The sequence below is a fragment of the Callithrix jacchus genome, chromosome 14, assembly GCF_049354715.1.
Source record: "Callithrix jacchus isolate 240 chromosome 14, calJac240_pri, whole genome shotgun sequence".
Taxonomy (NCBI): domain Eukaryota; kingdom Metazoa; phylum Chordata; class Mammalia; order Primates; family Cebidae; genus Callithrix; species Callithrix jacchus.
The window spans coordinates 44,725,101-44,739,974 of NC_133515.1; the positions used below are offsets into that span (position 1 = coordinate 44,725,101).

General features: G+C 43.2%; 1 protein-coding gene across 5 annotated transcripts in view; it reads right to left on the minus strand.

Annotated features, from left to right (window-relative positions):
- ANTXR1 (ANTXR cell adhesion molecule 1) overlaps positions 1–14,874 on the minus strand; it is a 268,675-nt gene that overhangs the window by 74,624 nt on the left and 179,177 nt on the right. For all 5 annotated transcript variants that reach the window (XM_054244875.2, XM_035272389.3, XM_078349163.1 and 2 more), the window contains one exon: positions 5,021–5,062. In XM_054244875.2, coding sequence (XP_054100850.1) covers positions 5,021–5,062 — 42 coding nt within the window. The remainder of the gene's footprint in view (positions 1–5,020; positions 5,063–14,874) is intronic.

A 14,874-nucleotide genomic window follows, 5' to 3' on the forward strand; every position in this document is an offset into this window, starting at 1 on the left:
CATAATAGCACACTTTTCCTTCAGGGCTGCTGAATGATGAAATGAAATATACCAGAAAAAGTGCTTCACATCATTGCCTGGCTAGTCGTAAATGCTCAGTAAATATCATCTTCAGTAATTAACCACTATTATTAATTTTCATATACTTACATGCAATATCCACTAGGAATTTCTACCTTTCTTCCCAACTAGGACTGATTAGGTCACCAACTTTATAAACCTCCAGTTACACACTCTTGTTTTGAGATGGAGTCTCACTCTGTCACCCAGGCTGGAGTGCAGTGGTGTAATCTTGGCTCACTGCAACTTCCACCTCTCAGGTTCAAGCAATTCTTCTGCCTTAGCCTCCCAGTCAGCTGGGATTATAGGCATGTGCCACCATGCCCGGCTAATTTTTGTTTGTTTGTTTTGAGATGCAGTCTCGCTCTGTTGCCAGGTTGGAGTGCTGTGGCTCTGCCTTGGCTCACTGCAAACTCTGCTTCCTGGGTTCAAGCAGTTCTTCTGCCTTAGCCTCCTGAGTAGATGGGACTACAGGCACGTGCCAGATGCCTGGATAATGTTTGTATTTTTAGTAGAGATGGGGTTTCGCCATGTTGGCCAGGCTGGTCTCAAGTGATCTGCCTGCCTCGACTTCCCAAAGTGCTGGACTTACAAGCATGAGCCACTGTGCCCAGCCCAGTTATACACTCTATTAAGGCAACTCTGGCATGAACTCTCACACTTGCTATCAGCCCATAGGGGCATTCATTCTAGAGTTTTTGAATACATAAGATTTTTAATATGGAAAACCAGTGGGACTGCTTACCTTTTACCCCTATCCTATTTGCCTTCTCTCATGTCCCTGATTCTTAGACCTTGATTTGCTTGATGCTAAAAAGCACAATGTTAACTATTATTGCCTAGGTCTCCAGTTTGGGTAGTTTCTTGATTTATTTCTGACATAATGGTTAGTTGATTAAGCCAGAAGATTTCAAAGGGAAATGAAGGAGGGGAGGCACTCTAGGCTCCAGGAAAGGAATGTTTTGTTCTTCATCAGCAAATGAAATGTACTAGTCAACTGTCCAGCGCAGGCCTGGCCAAGGCAGTGTGATTAAGGAAGAAAATGGCAGGTATTCCCAGAGCTATCCTTTGATAGAGTGAGGGAGGACACGGGCAAGGAAGCATCTTCTCTTTCCAGCACATTTACTTCATGTGTAGGTCTGTGTGTGTCTGAGACGTGGAGCTGCTTGGGACTAAGCTGTTACCTACTTCTGTTCATTGTGGGGCTTCCCGCTATCCATTCCCTTTCAAATATGTGTGAAGTTGGGAATGGTAGGATCTTTGGGAGCCTGTATAGGTGGCAGATGGAAGAAGAATGTGGCATGGATTCCTGGGTGCAGCTTTTATTTTGATAGTATTTAATGAGACCAAAGTTTAGTTTCTAAAACCATACTATTTTAGAGAGGCCACAGGGCCTACACTAGGTCTGCTCCTCCTTCTGAGGGGAGCTATTCTCACCATGTCCGTGGTGCTTACTAGAAAGCTTCTCTTTGGCCAGATGTGAGCCAAGAGCACCACTCTGTTGGTTGGCTGCAAACTGTGACTTCTGATCTATGGTCTGGAATGAAAGATGAGCTGGATCAAGTATATTCCCTTGTTGGGAACTGGTAGATGGAAACTCAGAGACTCAGGCTATAACACTGGGGGCAGATGGTGAAATGAAGACAGGAAATACCTGATAGAGTCAGGGGAGAGGGATCTGTGCAAACCAGAGTTACGAGGGCAGAGAGGAGGCTGGTAAGAGAAAGCAGAAGGGAGTAAATTCCCAGGGAGAAGCAGAGCTGCCAGCAGTGAGATCGAAAGCCCACAGGAGGGTGGTGTCTGCAGCTGCCTGAGTTCTTTCCCCAGCCACAGTCTACCTCAGTTCTTTCATGTTGGACTAGCTTGAACTGGTCTCTGTGTTTTGCAGGCTAATGAAGCTGATAAAAACTCAAATGTGGTCATAAATTTCATGGAAGGTGATTACATGCTGAACAAAACCATCAGATGAAGTGCTCCATTACTGCATTCTCCCATCAATTGCCAGTTATTTGGAATAACTAGAGACCTAGGGAGTTAGGGAGGGATCCTTAGCCCAGGAAATGTCCCTCTTAGTTGTTAAAACTGAGCTTCCTTGCTTTTGTTAAGCTCTTCAAGTTTCAAATAATTTCTCTTTTTACCCTCTTTATACAAGGATGTCACTATTGGTTACACAGAATGTCAGAATGTTATGCTTTTTCTATTATAAATTTTTTTTTTTTTTGAGACGGAGTTTCGCTCTTGTTACCCAGGCTGGAGTACAATGGCGCGATCTCGGCTCACCACAACCTCTGTCTCCTGGGTTCAGGCAATTCTCCTGCCTCAGCCTCCTGGGTAGCTGGGATTACAGGCGCGCACCACCATGCCCAGCTAATTTTTTGTATTTTTAGTAGAGACAGGGTTTCACCCTGTTGACCAGGATGGTCTCGATCTCTTGACCTCGTGATCCACCCGCCTCGGCCTCCCAAAGTGCTGGGATTACAGGTGTTCTATTATGAATTTTTATATCTTCTATTTAAAAGATCACTGAGAGCTTTTATAGAATTATCTTAATTCTCTAAGTTTAGTTATTTAAATAGCAGACATGCCTCTCTCAGAATATGATGCTTACAGAACTGATGAAAATTTGGATAAATAACATTGAACGTTTTCATATATACAGCAGAGAGTGTTTGATTTCATATAGCTACTTATTGAGTGTTAGACACTGGGATTTGAATATAGGGAGCTAGAGAAAAAGACTGTCTAGATTGAGACTATGATTTTCAGAGCATTGTATAAAATGCTTTGCATGGGTTATGTCAGGGTATCTATTTCTGTGGGATTTCTTTCTTTCTTCTTCTTGTTCTTTTATTTTATTTTCCTGCCAAAATACATTAGGAAGGAGATTAGGTGGCCTAACTCACAGGGCGAGCACACATGCTAAGGCAATCAGCACATGCTAAAATGTCTGATGCTAAAAAGGAAAATGTTTAAATTTTAATTGCTTAGGTCTCCAGTTTGGGTAGTTTCTTGATTTACTTCTGATGTCATATTTAATTGATTAAGTCAGAGGGTTTCAAAGGGAAATGTAGGAGGGGAGGGACTCTAGGCTCCAGGAAGGGAATGTTTTGTTTTTCATCAGCAAATGAAATGTACTAGTTATCTGTCCAGCCCAGGTTTGACCAAGTATAATTAAATGCACATGTTCACGTGAGTTATCCCTTTGATAGAGTGACAGGTGACAGGTGACAAAGCTTTAGCTCAAAAACTCCTGTAAGCCTAACATAACCCTTTAGATTTCAAGCATTCTGAGGTTGTTATTCTGTTTGGGAAATGAGGTGAGCTTTCTTTGGGTGAAATTACAACTTTAATGAAACTGAAAAAACTCAACTACTTCTCTTCCTTGCTTTTAGCTATTCTTCCTAGATCGTTTTCTAGTTTGAACTTTTTTACTTGGCTCCAAAATTGTGTTGCTGGGTCCTTCATCCTAAAAGTCCCTGCTGAGCTTGAACTGTGTGTGAACTCCTAGGCTAGATGCTGGATCTGGGGAAAGGCAGAGGCCCTGCCCAGTCTTACACCTACATCTCCAGGTGCACTTTGGCCACTGTGGCTGCCACATCACCTTCTAAAGGCAAATGCAGAGCAAGAGCCAGAACAAAAAGCCACAACCCCTCTAATTAAACACAACAAGGGAGGGGATGTTCTTTGCCTGTGGGCAAACAAAGCAACCCCAATAAGGGAGCTCCTTGCTCTGTTTTATTTTTTATTTTTTGGAAGTCTAAGAGAGAGCTGCACACAACAGAAACAAAGCCAACTGCAGTCGTGAAACTAGATATGGTACTTTCTCTTGAAGGATTAGGGAAAGGTTTTTATGTATGTAAAGAAGGTATTTTCTCCTTCTTTGCACAGCGATGTAATTTCCTCCCTTGATTTCTGGGCAGAAAGTTAGCATTCCAACAAGATGTGCTTTAATTGATTGCAGCTATTAAATCCCTTGGCTTACATGCATATGGTTCAGGATATAAGAGCCACATGGAATTTTAAATTTAATCATTACTCTTCATGTAGGAAACTTGACAAAGGCATTGGAAGGGGAAGGGTGAGGAACTGGCACTTGATTTGCACACAACAGACCTTAGGGATTGAGGACAAGAACTTGAAACCTTATCAATATATCTTATATTGTGGTCTCACTGAGTGTTTAGATATGTAACCCTGGCTTCTGACTTGGTGGGTGTTGCTTCTAGAGACTCCAGCTGTACTGAGAGTGATCAGATTAACAAAGCCACTTGCTAGGTACTTGCAAGAGAGTGATCAGATTAACAAAGCCACTTGCCCTTCTCATGATTAGCCTTTAATGCTTCCACTGTATTCTACTCCAGGCCACCCTTGCATCAGAACTGCTTACTGGCCAATTTAGTGGTAGAGTCCAAGAATTTGTTTCTTTAGATGTTGAGGATTTGAGAGGAAGGCCAGGAATATTAACATATCCTTCTCCAGCATGTTTTTATTACTGCCCAGCACATCTTTACGTAGTATTGTTTTTAAATTAAAGAAAAATGAAATATTTGGCGTGAGGCTATTCCTGGAACCAGTGATTGGAGAATGTAGCAAGTTATGCCTGATCTACACACATAAAGCATTAAGTCTCTGCAGGGAGAAGAGAATCTTAGGGTTTGTTTTAGAGGAAAAGTCTCGAAGCTCCAAATAACTGTATTGATAAAAACATTGATTTATGTGTCAAATTTTATCTCTGCAGGGAGGAGATCCTCCAAAACCATTGTCTTTTCTGGAAGTTTAGTTCAGTTTCTTGTTCAAAAGGCCAGAGACTTTCCTCCCTGCTGCTTTACAGGCAGGTATAGTAAATCCTCTGGGCCTGACTTAGCTCTGCTCTGCAGGGGCTGTGTCTGGCTGCCCAGCCAGCTCTCCATCCCACTCTGCCACCCTGCCCACCCGCCGACACCCTCCTGCGGTCACTTACTTCACTCTCCTCGGCAGGGGGTGGAGGGACCTCCTTGATAATCTGAAAAGAAAACAAAACAGGGTCAGTGAAAATCTCCGTCTACCTGCCTTCCAAGAGGCCTGTTGTCAGGAGGTACCATCGTGGTGCTGCCATAATTACCACGGCAATGGCTCCAGCAAGGCGGGCTTAGTCAGTGCCATGAGGTGTCTCTCTGGACAGAGTAGCTCCATTAGTTAGTGTATGACTCAGGCTGAGGGTTCCAGTCTCAATTGTGTCTTTTGTGGTTTTGTATAGAGAAATAAATGTTCCGCAGGTAACAGTTTCATTTCCTACCCCGGATAGCTATCATGCAAATTTATTCACTCATTTATTCACTCAGTCATTCACATATCAGATTATTCATCCATCCATCCAACTGTCTATACACTTAACAAAGAATTGTCACACGATGGAAGTTAAGATGGTGCTTTAGGAATGCGTCAAGCATAGACCCCACTCGGGCTTCTGGCAGTCCTTCAGCTGTCACTGGTCCCAGCGGATGCCTCTGCAGGGTGAATGTGCTGCTCAGGCAGACCGATTCCTGACAGAGGCAGCAAAGGAGTATCCAGGGATTTCTCCAGGGCACTGACACTTAGGGGCACAAAGCTTTAACTAACAATGTTAGAGGACTCTGTGACTGTCTCATCTCTGGGGCTGAAGAAAGACATGTCGAAACTCTGGATGGGCATGTAATTGGGAGACCATCTACCCCATGAGAGAAAGATGAGTGGGGACAGCTGGGGCCAGTGAGCAGCCTCTCCTCCCCCTTGACCCCAACTTGTACTCCTCTGTTATAAAAGGAAAGCCCTTGCCATTAAATGGATTTAGAGTCTCTTACATGACATTTGTCAATTGCCTACTATAATTCCACCCTGTCCTTTGGCGGGCTTCCTCTTCTCACGCCAAACTTACTACTATCAGAATGTTGGGTCCCCTACTTAGTCCTTTTACTTAGAGGACTTCTGGTAAATAGAAAGCTCATTCCATATCCCTTGATGCCTTAATGCCAGACACTGACTTTGTAGACAGGTGCTTGGGCACTGCCCACAGGACCCGTTCTTTCTTCTTCCAGTTGGGGAGCCGGCCTCTCGCTGTAGGCCAGCCTACTTAGCTGGCAGCAAGTGCCTCTTCAACTTTCCCTACTCAGCACATGTCTCCTCTGGGTTGATGATTATTCTGGGACCTTGTTAGGGCTCTAATCCCCATGCTGTTACCCACCCTCCCATTATCTGTAACTTCCCCTGGTTTGATGCTTATCCTGGGATCTTGTTAGGGTTGCAATCCCCACACTGTTACCCACCCTCCCTGCCATTATCTGTAACGTCATCTCTGCATGAGGAGGCAGGTTTCCCATTCATGTTCTGTTAACCTTAGCCAGTGGCCCAAGACTCCAGTCCTCTGAAAGTACAGAATTCAATTAATTGAAGGGGCAGAAGCGAAGTCCTCCAGGGGTTTCAAACTCTCATTTCATCTGCCTCCACTTCCTGGCTGCTGTGAGATGCCTGGTGAAGGTCTCTGGAAAACGTGAAGCCATGATTGTGCTCACCCACTCAACCCTGGCTCAGAGTTCCTTAAGGAAATCTCTGGGGAGGATCGCTACTGCCAGAACTGACTTCCCATCATCCCAGAAGCAGTAAATTACTTTACAGCAGGAAATGTTTGGAAACTGGAGGGAGGGGTGAGGATTTGGGGACCCAGATCTGGAATGCATCTGTTTTCCTGGGTCAGGGGTAGGGAGGGGAGTGAGAGGGGGAACAGGATGTTTGGGAAGAGACAGATGTTGAGAGGGCTGTGTATGTGGCAGGGCCCCTGGGCATGAAGAGGTTCTGCGCTGAGCAGAGGGCTTTTGTCTCCATGGTGCTATGAGCTAAGCACAGCATAGATGTTACATGTGAATCCCGACCTGCCTTCTCCTGACTGTCAGGATTTGACAAGTCCCTTAACCCACCTGAGCTCCATTGTCCTCATCTATTAAATGAAGTAATAGCATGAACCTTGCAGGAACTGAGTCATGATGAGTATTCATGTGTCTTAAGCATCTGGTAGCGAGTAGGTGCTCAGTAGATGCTGCATGTTTTTAGTACTCTCCTTTCCCTTTCTTGTTGTCTGTGTCTCTGGCCTTGATAACATCTTTCATACCCCTCTGCATAGACTAAATGCCTTTGCATGGTGCCTTCCAGATGGGGATGCCAAGGGGCCAGCATTTCATGAACTGAGTGAGACAGAGGCTGGTGTTCTGACAGTGGCCAGGGGTTTTGAGGGAGTCAGTAGCAGTATGCCTGGCCACATATGTGTCAGTATATGACGCTGGGAAATGCAGGTGGCCCACCACTCACACCAACCCATCAATGCAGTTGCTGTTCACTTTAATGTATTAAGTATTAACTGAATATTCTACATTCTGCAATGTACCAGACCTTAAAGGGAACCCCAAACACAATGCTAAAATACATGACCTATTAAATATTGATAAAGAGGGACTGGTTTATAATTCAGATTTCACATCGACACACTGTAAGTTGGGCACTTAGCTTTTGGAAAAATGCCACTCTGTTCAGGTAAACAGGAATTAACACCTTCAACCTGGCCTCACTGGCTAGGCATCTGGTTATGTTCAGGAGGAATGAGCAGGAAGTCTTTTCATTGCTTCAAGCCCTGTACCACCAACCTGTCCCTGGGGGCAGAGTGCAGCTCACCACAGGATGGCAGGACAGCTTTTAAAAGTGTTATCTAGACAGGCTATGCTTGGAGTCAGGGATGAGAATTCTAAGCAGTGAAGTTGGATAGGCTATCTGTGAATGGGCCAAATCCTTGTGCCAAGACCAGCACATGGGCCGCCCAAAGGAGGGCTCTGAGCACAGGGACAGGTCAGCTCTCCCAGCCCACCCTACTGCCCTCAGGGCCAGAGCCTGTGTTGCCTGGAGATGCAGCTTGGGCCAAAGCCTGCATTGCTCTGTGGCCTGCGGCACCACAGCAACACTGCTATGCACAGAGTAGCCTTAAAAATAGACATCGCTATGGTTGCTTCAGTGCTTAAAACCTGCTAATGGCTTCCCACGGCTTATAGGATAAAACAAAAACTGCCCCTATGTCCCACAAGGGCCACATGATATGGTTTTACTTCCTTCCCACTGCATTTCTCTCCCTCACTTTCTGCACTCCAGTCTCCTAGGCAGCTTCCTATTCCTTTTACATGCTCTGCCGCTTCTCAAGTGCAGTCTCTTCTGCTCAGATGCTCTCTACCCTCTCCATGCTCAGTCCACAGCCTGCATGTTCCCTGGTGAGCACCTTCTTATCAAGCAGGTCTCCAGTAAATGCACCTCCCCTGGGAATCTCACAGCAAAGACAAGATCCTCTTTGTGAGCTCCCACCATGTTTGATTTTTGTAGCACTGTGAATCATAATTAAAAGGCAAAATGCATAATTATTTGTTTCCAACCAGCATGACTAGAAAGCCTCTATTTCCAACTAGAATGCAAGCTAGAATCAGCTTCCAAGCTCAGGGTTGCTTTGGACCACTTTCTTTTCTCAGGTTTTGTGAATGTTGTCTTCGTTATGGGTGGGCTCTTTTGCACCTTCCTCGTTAGGAGGGACAAAGAAGATGGAGAAGGTTGAAGGATCATTAATAAAATATTTTAAAGGAAAATTCTCTAATAAACATATTTATAAACATAACATGGATGAGTTCATGTTATGAATGGTGACACTGGGAGGAAATCTGAGGACATTTTTCGTATTTCTTCTCTGGAGGCCAGCATCACTTCTCCACTTACTACCACCTTTAGACTGGGTATTTTGGAGAGGCAGAGTGTGACCATTTGCTTCCTTGGTATGACCGCCCTAGAGTCCCTTTTGCACTAAGAGTTGGATGGTGAGGTAAAGGGGACAGGAAAAATGAGATAGAATATGAAACTTCTGAATTCTATGGGTATTTCTATGCTACCTGAGAATTTCTAGAAACCACTGTGTGTTGGGAGATGCATCTCCTATCCTCTCTTACTAGTGACTTTAATTCTGATTTTATCCATCTCTGTTCAGGCCAACATGAGTGGGACCAGATTTGATGACAATCATTGCATAGATAAAGGAAAGTCAGAAAAGACCAGGTAGCATCTGATTAAATTGAAATGTTACTGACAGCTTCTCACTGAGTCAAACAAATTCCAGTTTTTATGAGCACCCCTGAGTTCGGCTGTTGGAAATGGCAATGATGGAAGATGTGGAGATGGAGCCAGTGTAGTATAACTAGAGTAGAAAGATCATATACGCGCAGGGTCTGTTTATGCCTGGGAAGTGGAACTATTTTGGCTTTATGAATTAAGTTCAACCATTTGGGTCTCTATAAAGCTCTCTCTAACAATTCATTTTATTCTTATAAATGGTTTTATAAACCAATTTTATAAATTGTTAAGGTGAAATAAAGCACCTGATGAGTTTATTTTGCTTTTTCTTTCTCTAGAAGTATTGAAGTTTGATTCCTAATGTGTTGGCTTTGATCCTTGCCACTGTGTTCACCACTTGCTAACTCTACTGCTATAGTCTTGTACAATGGAACACAGAATGCTGCTGGTCCAGTTTTCAACACGGGCACCTCTCCCACCTCGCAGATGATAGCCACACTGGCTTACTAGACATTCCATTTGAAGCCGCAAGTCAGACCCACATGCTGCTCTAGCAGCAAAAGGACGCCAGGCCTGGCGATTCCCCCATGGCCCTTGTTTTGTCTCTATCACCTTGTTGAGAAATCCTCCACTACAATTTCACATCTTTCCTTATCTTTCTTGTCTCCTCATACTGTGACAGGGATTAGTTAATAAGGTAAGCTGTCCAGACAGGCTTATAGGTTAGACAAGTACTCATCTCATGGCATGAGAAGTGGGACAAAACAAGGGACTCATTTTTTGGCCCCTTTCTTCTTAAATTGTATTTTGTGTCTCAGTGTCCTTTTTGCATCAGCTGAATGCAAGTCCTCTGTGCTGAAGGCCTGGTCTCTCGCTGCAAAGGAGATACTTCCTTGACACACAGGCGTCTCTGCTGTCTAGACAAAGTCCAAGAGAGCAGCTTCAGATAAATTAACAAAATGAAGCATTTATTGTCTAATTTCAATGAGTGCAGTGGTTTCAAACTTGTTTATCAGAATCACCTGGAGGGCTTCTTAAAACACAGATTTCTGGCATACATCTCTGAGTTCCCCACTGATGGGTTTGGGGAGGGGCACTTGCATTTCTGACAAAGTACCTGCTGGTCTATGGACCACACTTTGAGAACCATGAATTAGTTTATTTCTAGAAGCCCCATACCTCTATTAGATATGTAGGCGGTATGTTTAGCTTCAAGTCAGACATTCCCATGAGTGCTCTGTTGAGACTTGCTTATAGCTGATTAGAAATATTAGCTTTGATGCTGTTTCACTCTAAAAATTATGGTGTCCCTGCTCCATTGTCAGGAACTCTGGGCTCTCCATTGCCTCCATTGTCCTGTGCGGGGGAAGGCAGAGAATTATTTCTGGAGGAAATTCTCAGCTCTGCATGCAGGCACTCCTTGGCTTCCTCTGATGTGCATTTTCGGTCATCTGCATACAAGGCTGGCATCGCTTGGATTTCTGGATTCAGCCCTGAAACAATCCCAGCCAGATGTCTCCTTGGGAATTAGGGACATGGATCTTAGCTTTCTCCGTCTGCACTGTTGGCAGTTAACTCACTGATCTGTGTTTGTGCCTCTGTCTTCTGCACTGGAGTCTAAGCTCCTGGAGACATGGGCATACTTAACTCCTGACACACAGCTCAGTGCTTGTTACTTGGTTACTATTTCTGGAATAAATGAGTGTGTGTTCCTAAAAAGGGAGAGATAAAGGAAATATTTCTGATTATACTAAACTTCCTTGCCTCTCAAATAAGCCCATGTTCTGACGTTTTTTACATTCTAGCCTTCCGTTCTGGCTCCCAAACATTGTATTCTTTTAATTGAAGTCAAGAAACCAAGGGAAAGTAGGCAACTGGATATGGAAAACATCTAGGAAAGATGTTACAAGATTCAATTCTGGTCTCTTAACCTTCCATATAAATGTTTCTTCAGCAGTTAAGATGCTGAAAGTCCCAACTGCCAAGAGTGGGTTGTGGTGCTTGGATGCATTGCATCATGGGAAACTCATCAGAGTCATGGGTTGGCCTTATGGTTAATTATGCCACCTTGTTAGATACCATCTGTATCCCCTAACCCAGGCTTCCATGTAAATTCACTTGCCCTGTGATTCCAGACTCCACTTTCCAGTTTTGTATCCCAAATTAATTTCTAAGAAGACTTTCTGAAAATTTGAAAACTACATGCACAGTGTGTTTTGTTCCAACACAGATATGTAACATGTGACTGTTCATATGTGGTAGGTAAACTGGACAATAAAATTACTAAACTGCAAAACTGTGCTAGCTCAAAATATGATTTTCACAAGGTAAAGGAGAAGGTAATGTATATTTTTAGTCTTTCTTTCTTCATAATAAACTTAACACTAATCATTGGACATTTAAAAGTATGAGGTGACAGTATTTGGCACCACTGAGTAACATCAGGTGAATGTGAAAATGCTGCCCAGCTGCCAATAGTGACCTGGGGAGGAATATGCAGAAACCACGCATACTCATCTGCTTTCTCACTTAGGTGCGTCCTTGTGCAAGTCCAGCATGTATGGCGCTCCTGAATGTGTGTACTTTTCCTCATAAAAACCTTTTACATAGCGTTGTCAATAGGAGTGTGTGTCCTGGTTCTAAAAATGCAGGGGATGAATGAGGGAGGAAAGCCTTCAGCCTGTGCAGGAGATGTTTGTAGAGAGATAAGAGAAGATGAGATACTGTGAGAGCAATGGGCATAAAGAAACACAAATGAGCGTCCTCAGAGACCATGCTGAAAAACCAAAGAAAAGAGAATGGAACTCATATGAGCCCCCATTTGCTTTAGAGGGGATTAGAGGCATGTGTGATGGAGCGAAGGAAAGGCAGTAACGCCGAGAGCAGATGAATAGCACTTTCGTGGCTTTTGGTCTTATTTAAAACTACACGAATAGCCTTTTTTTTTTTTTTTTTTTAACTGAAAGGAGAAACATGGCAACACAACAAAAGCTGAAATTCTATTTTAAGCCAGCGAAGAAGGAATAACAAGACGCTGAGTCATAGCATCCACCTCTGGTGTTGTGACACTTTGCCCTAAGAATGTCCTTCCTTCCGTCGTGTCTCTGTAGCTCAAAGCCACAGTGCTACATCAGATTCACGTCCACTAAGAAACTTCACCTGTTTATTTTAAAAAGCCAAGGTAAAGAGTCATATTTACTGAAGTATCTTTGATTAAGAATTTAAGGTGTTTAAAATGGTGGCATTTTTATTGAGTTTAGTATTCTTTTTTAGTATTAGGTTGGTGCAAAAGTAATTGCAGTTTTGTCATTCCTTTCAATGGCAAAAAGCACAATTACTTTTGTGCCAACCTAATATATTATTTTGTAAGACTGCAGGTTTCGAATATTCTGCTCTGAACCCATTTCCCCCATTAGTCCTGTTATTTTCATGGACCAAAATTCCGTAATGCAGTCATATCTTTAGGAACACACTTCTGTTATAGGAGAAATGGCGATATGCAGAGAATTCATTGTATCTGCTATTTAACAATTATTGTTAACTTTGGACAGAGCAAAGGAAATAGTGCTGACAGGGACTGACTTCCTCATCTTTCTCCTGGTCTTTTGTGCTTTCCAGGTGTATCATAAAATCCAAAAGGCCCAAGTAATAATATTTCATGGGATTTTGGTAATTTGGGATTGTGAGCTCATGTGTAGTAGGCATTTACCTATGAGAATTTGATGAGGCCTGGGTTGAGGCATGAAACTGCCAGAGGTTTCAGACTTCCTCTTGCAGATCCTAAGCATTTTCAAACTTTTTCTCAGCTTGCAATTTACAAAACGTCAAGTAGTATAAGCTTGAACTCCAGACCTCTCAGAGTTATGAATTCTTAGCACCCACATCAAACCCATAGCCCATGCTTTCACTAAGGCTTTAGGCAGATTTAGTCAGAAGACTCAGTTTCAATTCCCAAACTTTTATGGGCTCATGAAAGGCTTTAAGCCAAACATTTAAGTTATCGAGATAAGAAAATCTCAGGCAGGAAGCCACTGCTTTAGGGTCAGCCGACCATCTGATTTCCAGATCCTGCTTTATTTGGGCCCTGGAGATGTCTCCTATTTTCTCATGAGCTTGGCTATGCATTTAAGGCAACTTCTATTATATTTTATCCAGGAATTTCTGTTTTTGTTTTGCTGTGGAGTCTGCTGCATAGTCAGTCAACAGTAATGGATTTTTTTTTTTTTTTACAAATGATGACTTCCTGCATGCTCAGAGGTTAGCTCAAATAAATGTGTCTGTATTTAGATGACGAAGGTTTTTTTTTGAAGCCTTTGATTTAAAACATTGTAGTCCTGGAGGACTTCTGGGTTTATCTCTTAAAGCCAACTCAACTGCTGCCCCCACTGGCCTTTTAAATTCTGCATGAGGAGAAGCCATTAGAACAGTTATGTTTAGAAGAAATGCCAATTCAGATCTGAAAAGCCATCCAACAAGGGCTTTAATATCACAGCTAGAAGGGGATGCTTGCTCTGATCTTTTTTACATTCTAGCCTTCTGTTCTGGCTTCCAAACCTTGTATTCTTTTAATTGAAGTCAAGAAACCAAGGGAACTTGATATGGAAAACATCTAGGAGAGATGAGATACTAGTCAATGGCAGATAAAGGAATCCTTCCACTGTGTAGACAGCATCAGTTGAAGAGAGACCTCACGACGGACTGAGGTGGGTTAATGTTGGTCAACGACTGCCTGAGTCTCGTAATTTTACACTGTAAAAGCTAAGCAAAGGATGGTACCGAGGGCGTTAATCTGGAATGTGGTACAATCAATTTTCAAAGAAATGAGTTCAACTTTTTTCCCTCCAATTTGGAACTCAAATTTCAAATGATGTTTGGTCTCTCATCTCATCTCCCTTATGACGGAGACTAAAAGGCCCAGTTCATCAATATCTAAAGTGAGAACTGCAGCAGGAACTTTACCATTAGTTGATAAGGCCTAAGGGACTCACATGGTAATGTGAGAGAATGGCTGTGCATATTCTCCATCAATGGTATGCCAGTGTCACTGCAAAACGCTGTGAACTGAAACAGAAAAATAAATCCATGAGTTCAGATTCCCCCAGGCTTGGAGGAGGAAACTCTGGCCTCTGTCTGGGTTGTGGGAAAGCTGATTTTAGAACTAGCAGTATGGGATCTGAGCAGGACACAGAGGGAACGAACAAGGGTAAGCTGATGATGTTCACAGGATGTTCAAGCTTGTTGATACTGATGCAGCCTCCAGGGAGGGCAGAAAAGAGGCTGTACCTTAGGATCCAGGAACCTGTTCTTTTAGCCACTTCAGTGTTCTCTAGGACTTTGTTTTCTCAAATAGTATTTGGCAGAATACTAGTGTCCTTCCAGATGTCAGTATGTCAACAGGTGTTTGGGAGAGTACAGGTAGTGACAAGCCAACAAACAGTTCTAGGGTCAAAATAAATTTGAAGAGTCACATGCAAATTTTCCTACTAATGACTCTGAGAAGTCCCACAGTAAAGACAGTTATTCAACTTAAAGATGTTTTTTCAAACTCACTGCCTAAATATTTCATTCTGAAATGCACCTATTCATGCTTGCAGGGTATGATTGCCCTGACGTAGCTTGGAAATGCTGCCCCTAGATACTTGTATCATATAAACAGTCCTCAGGTGGTTTCGATATGTAACCAGGTTTGAGAACCACAGACCAGGGAATCTT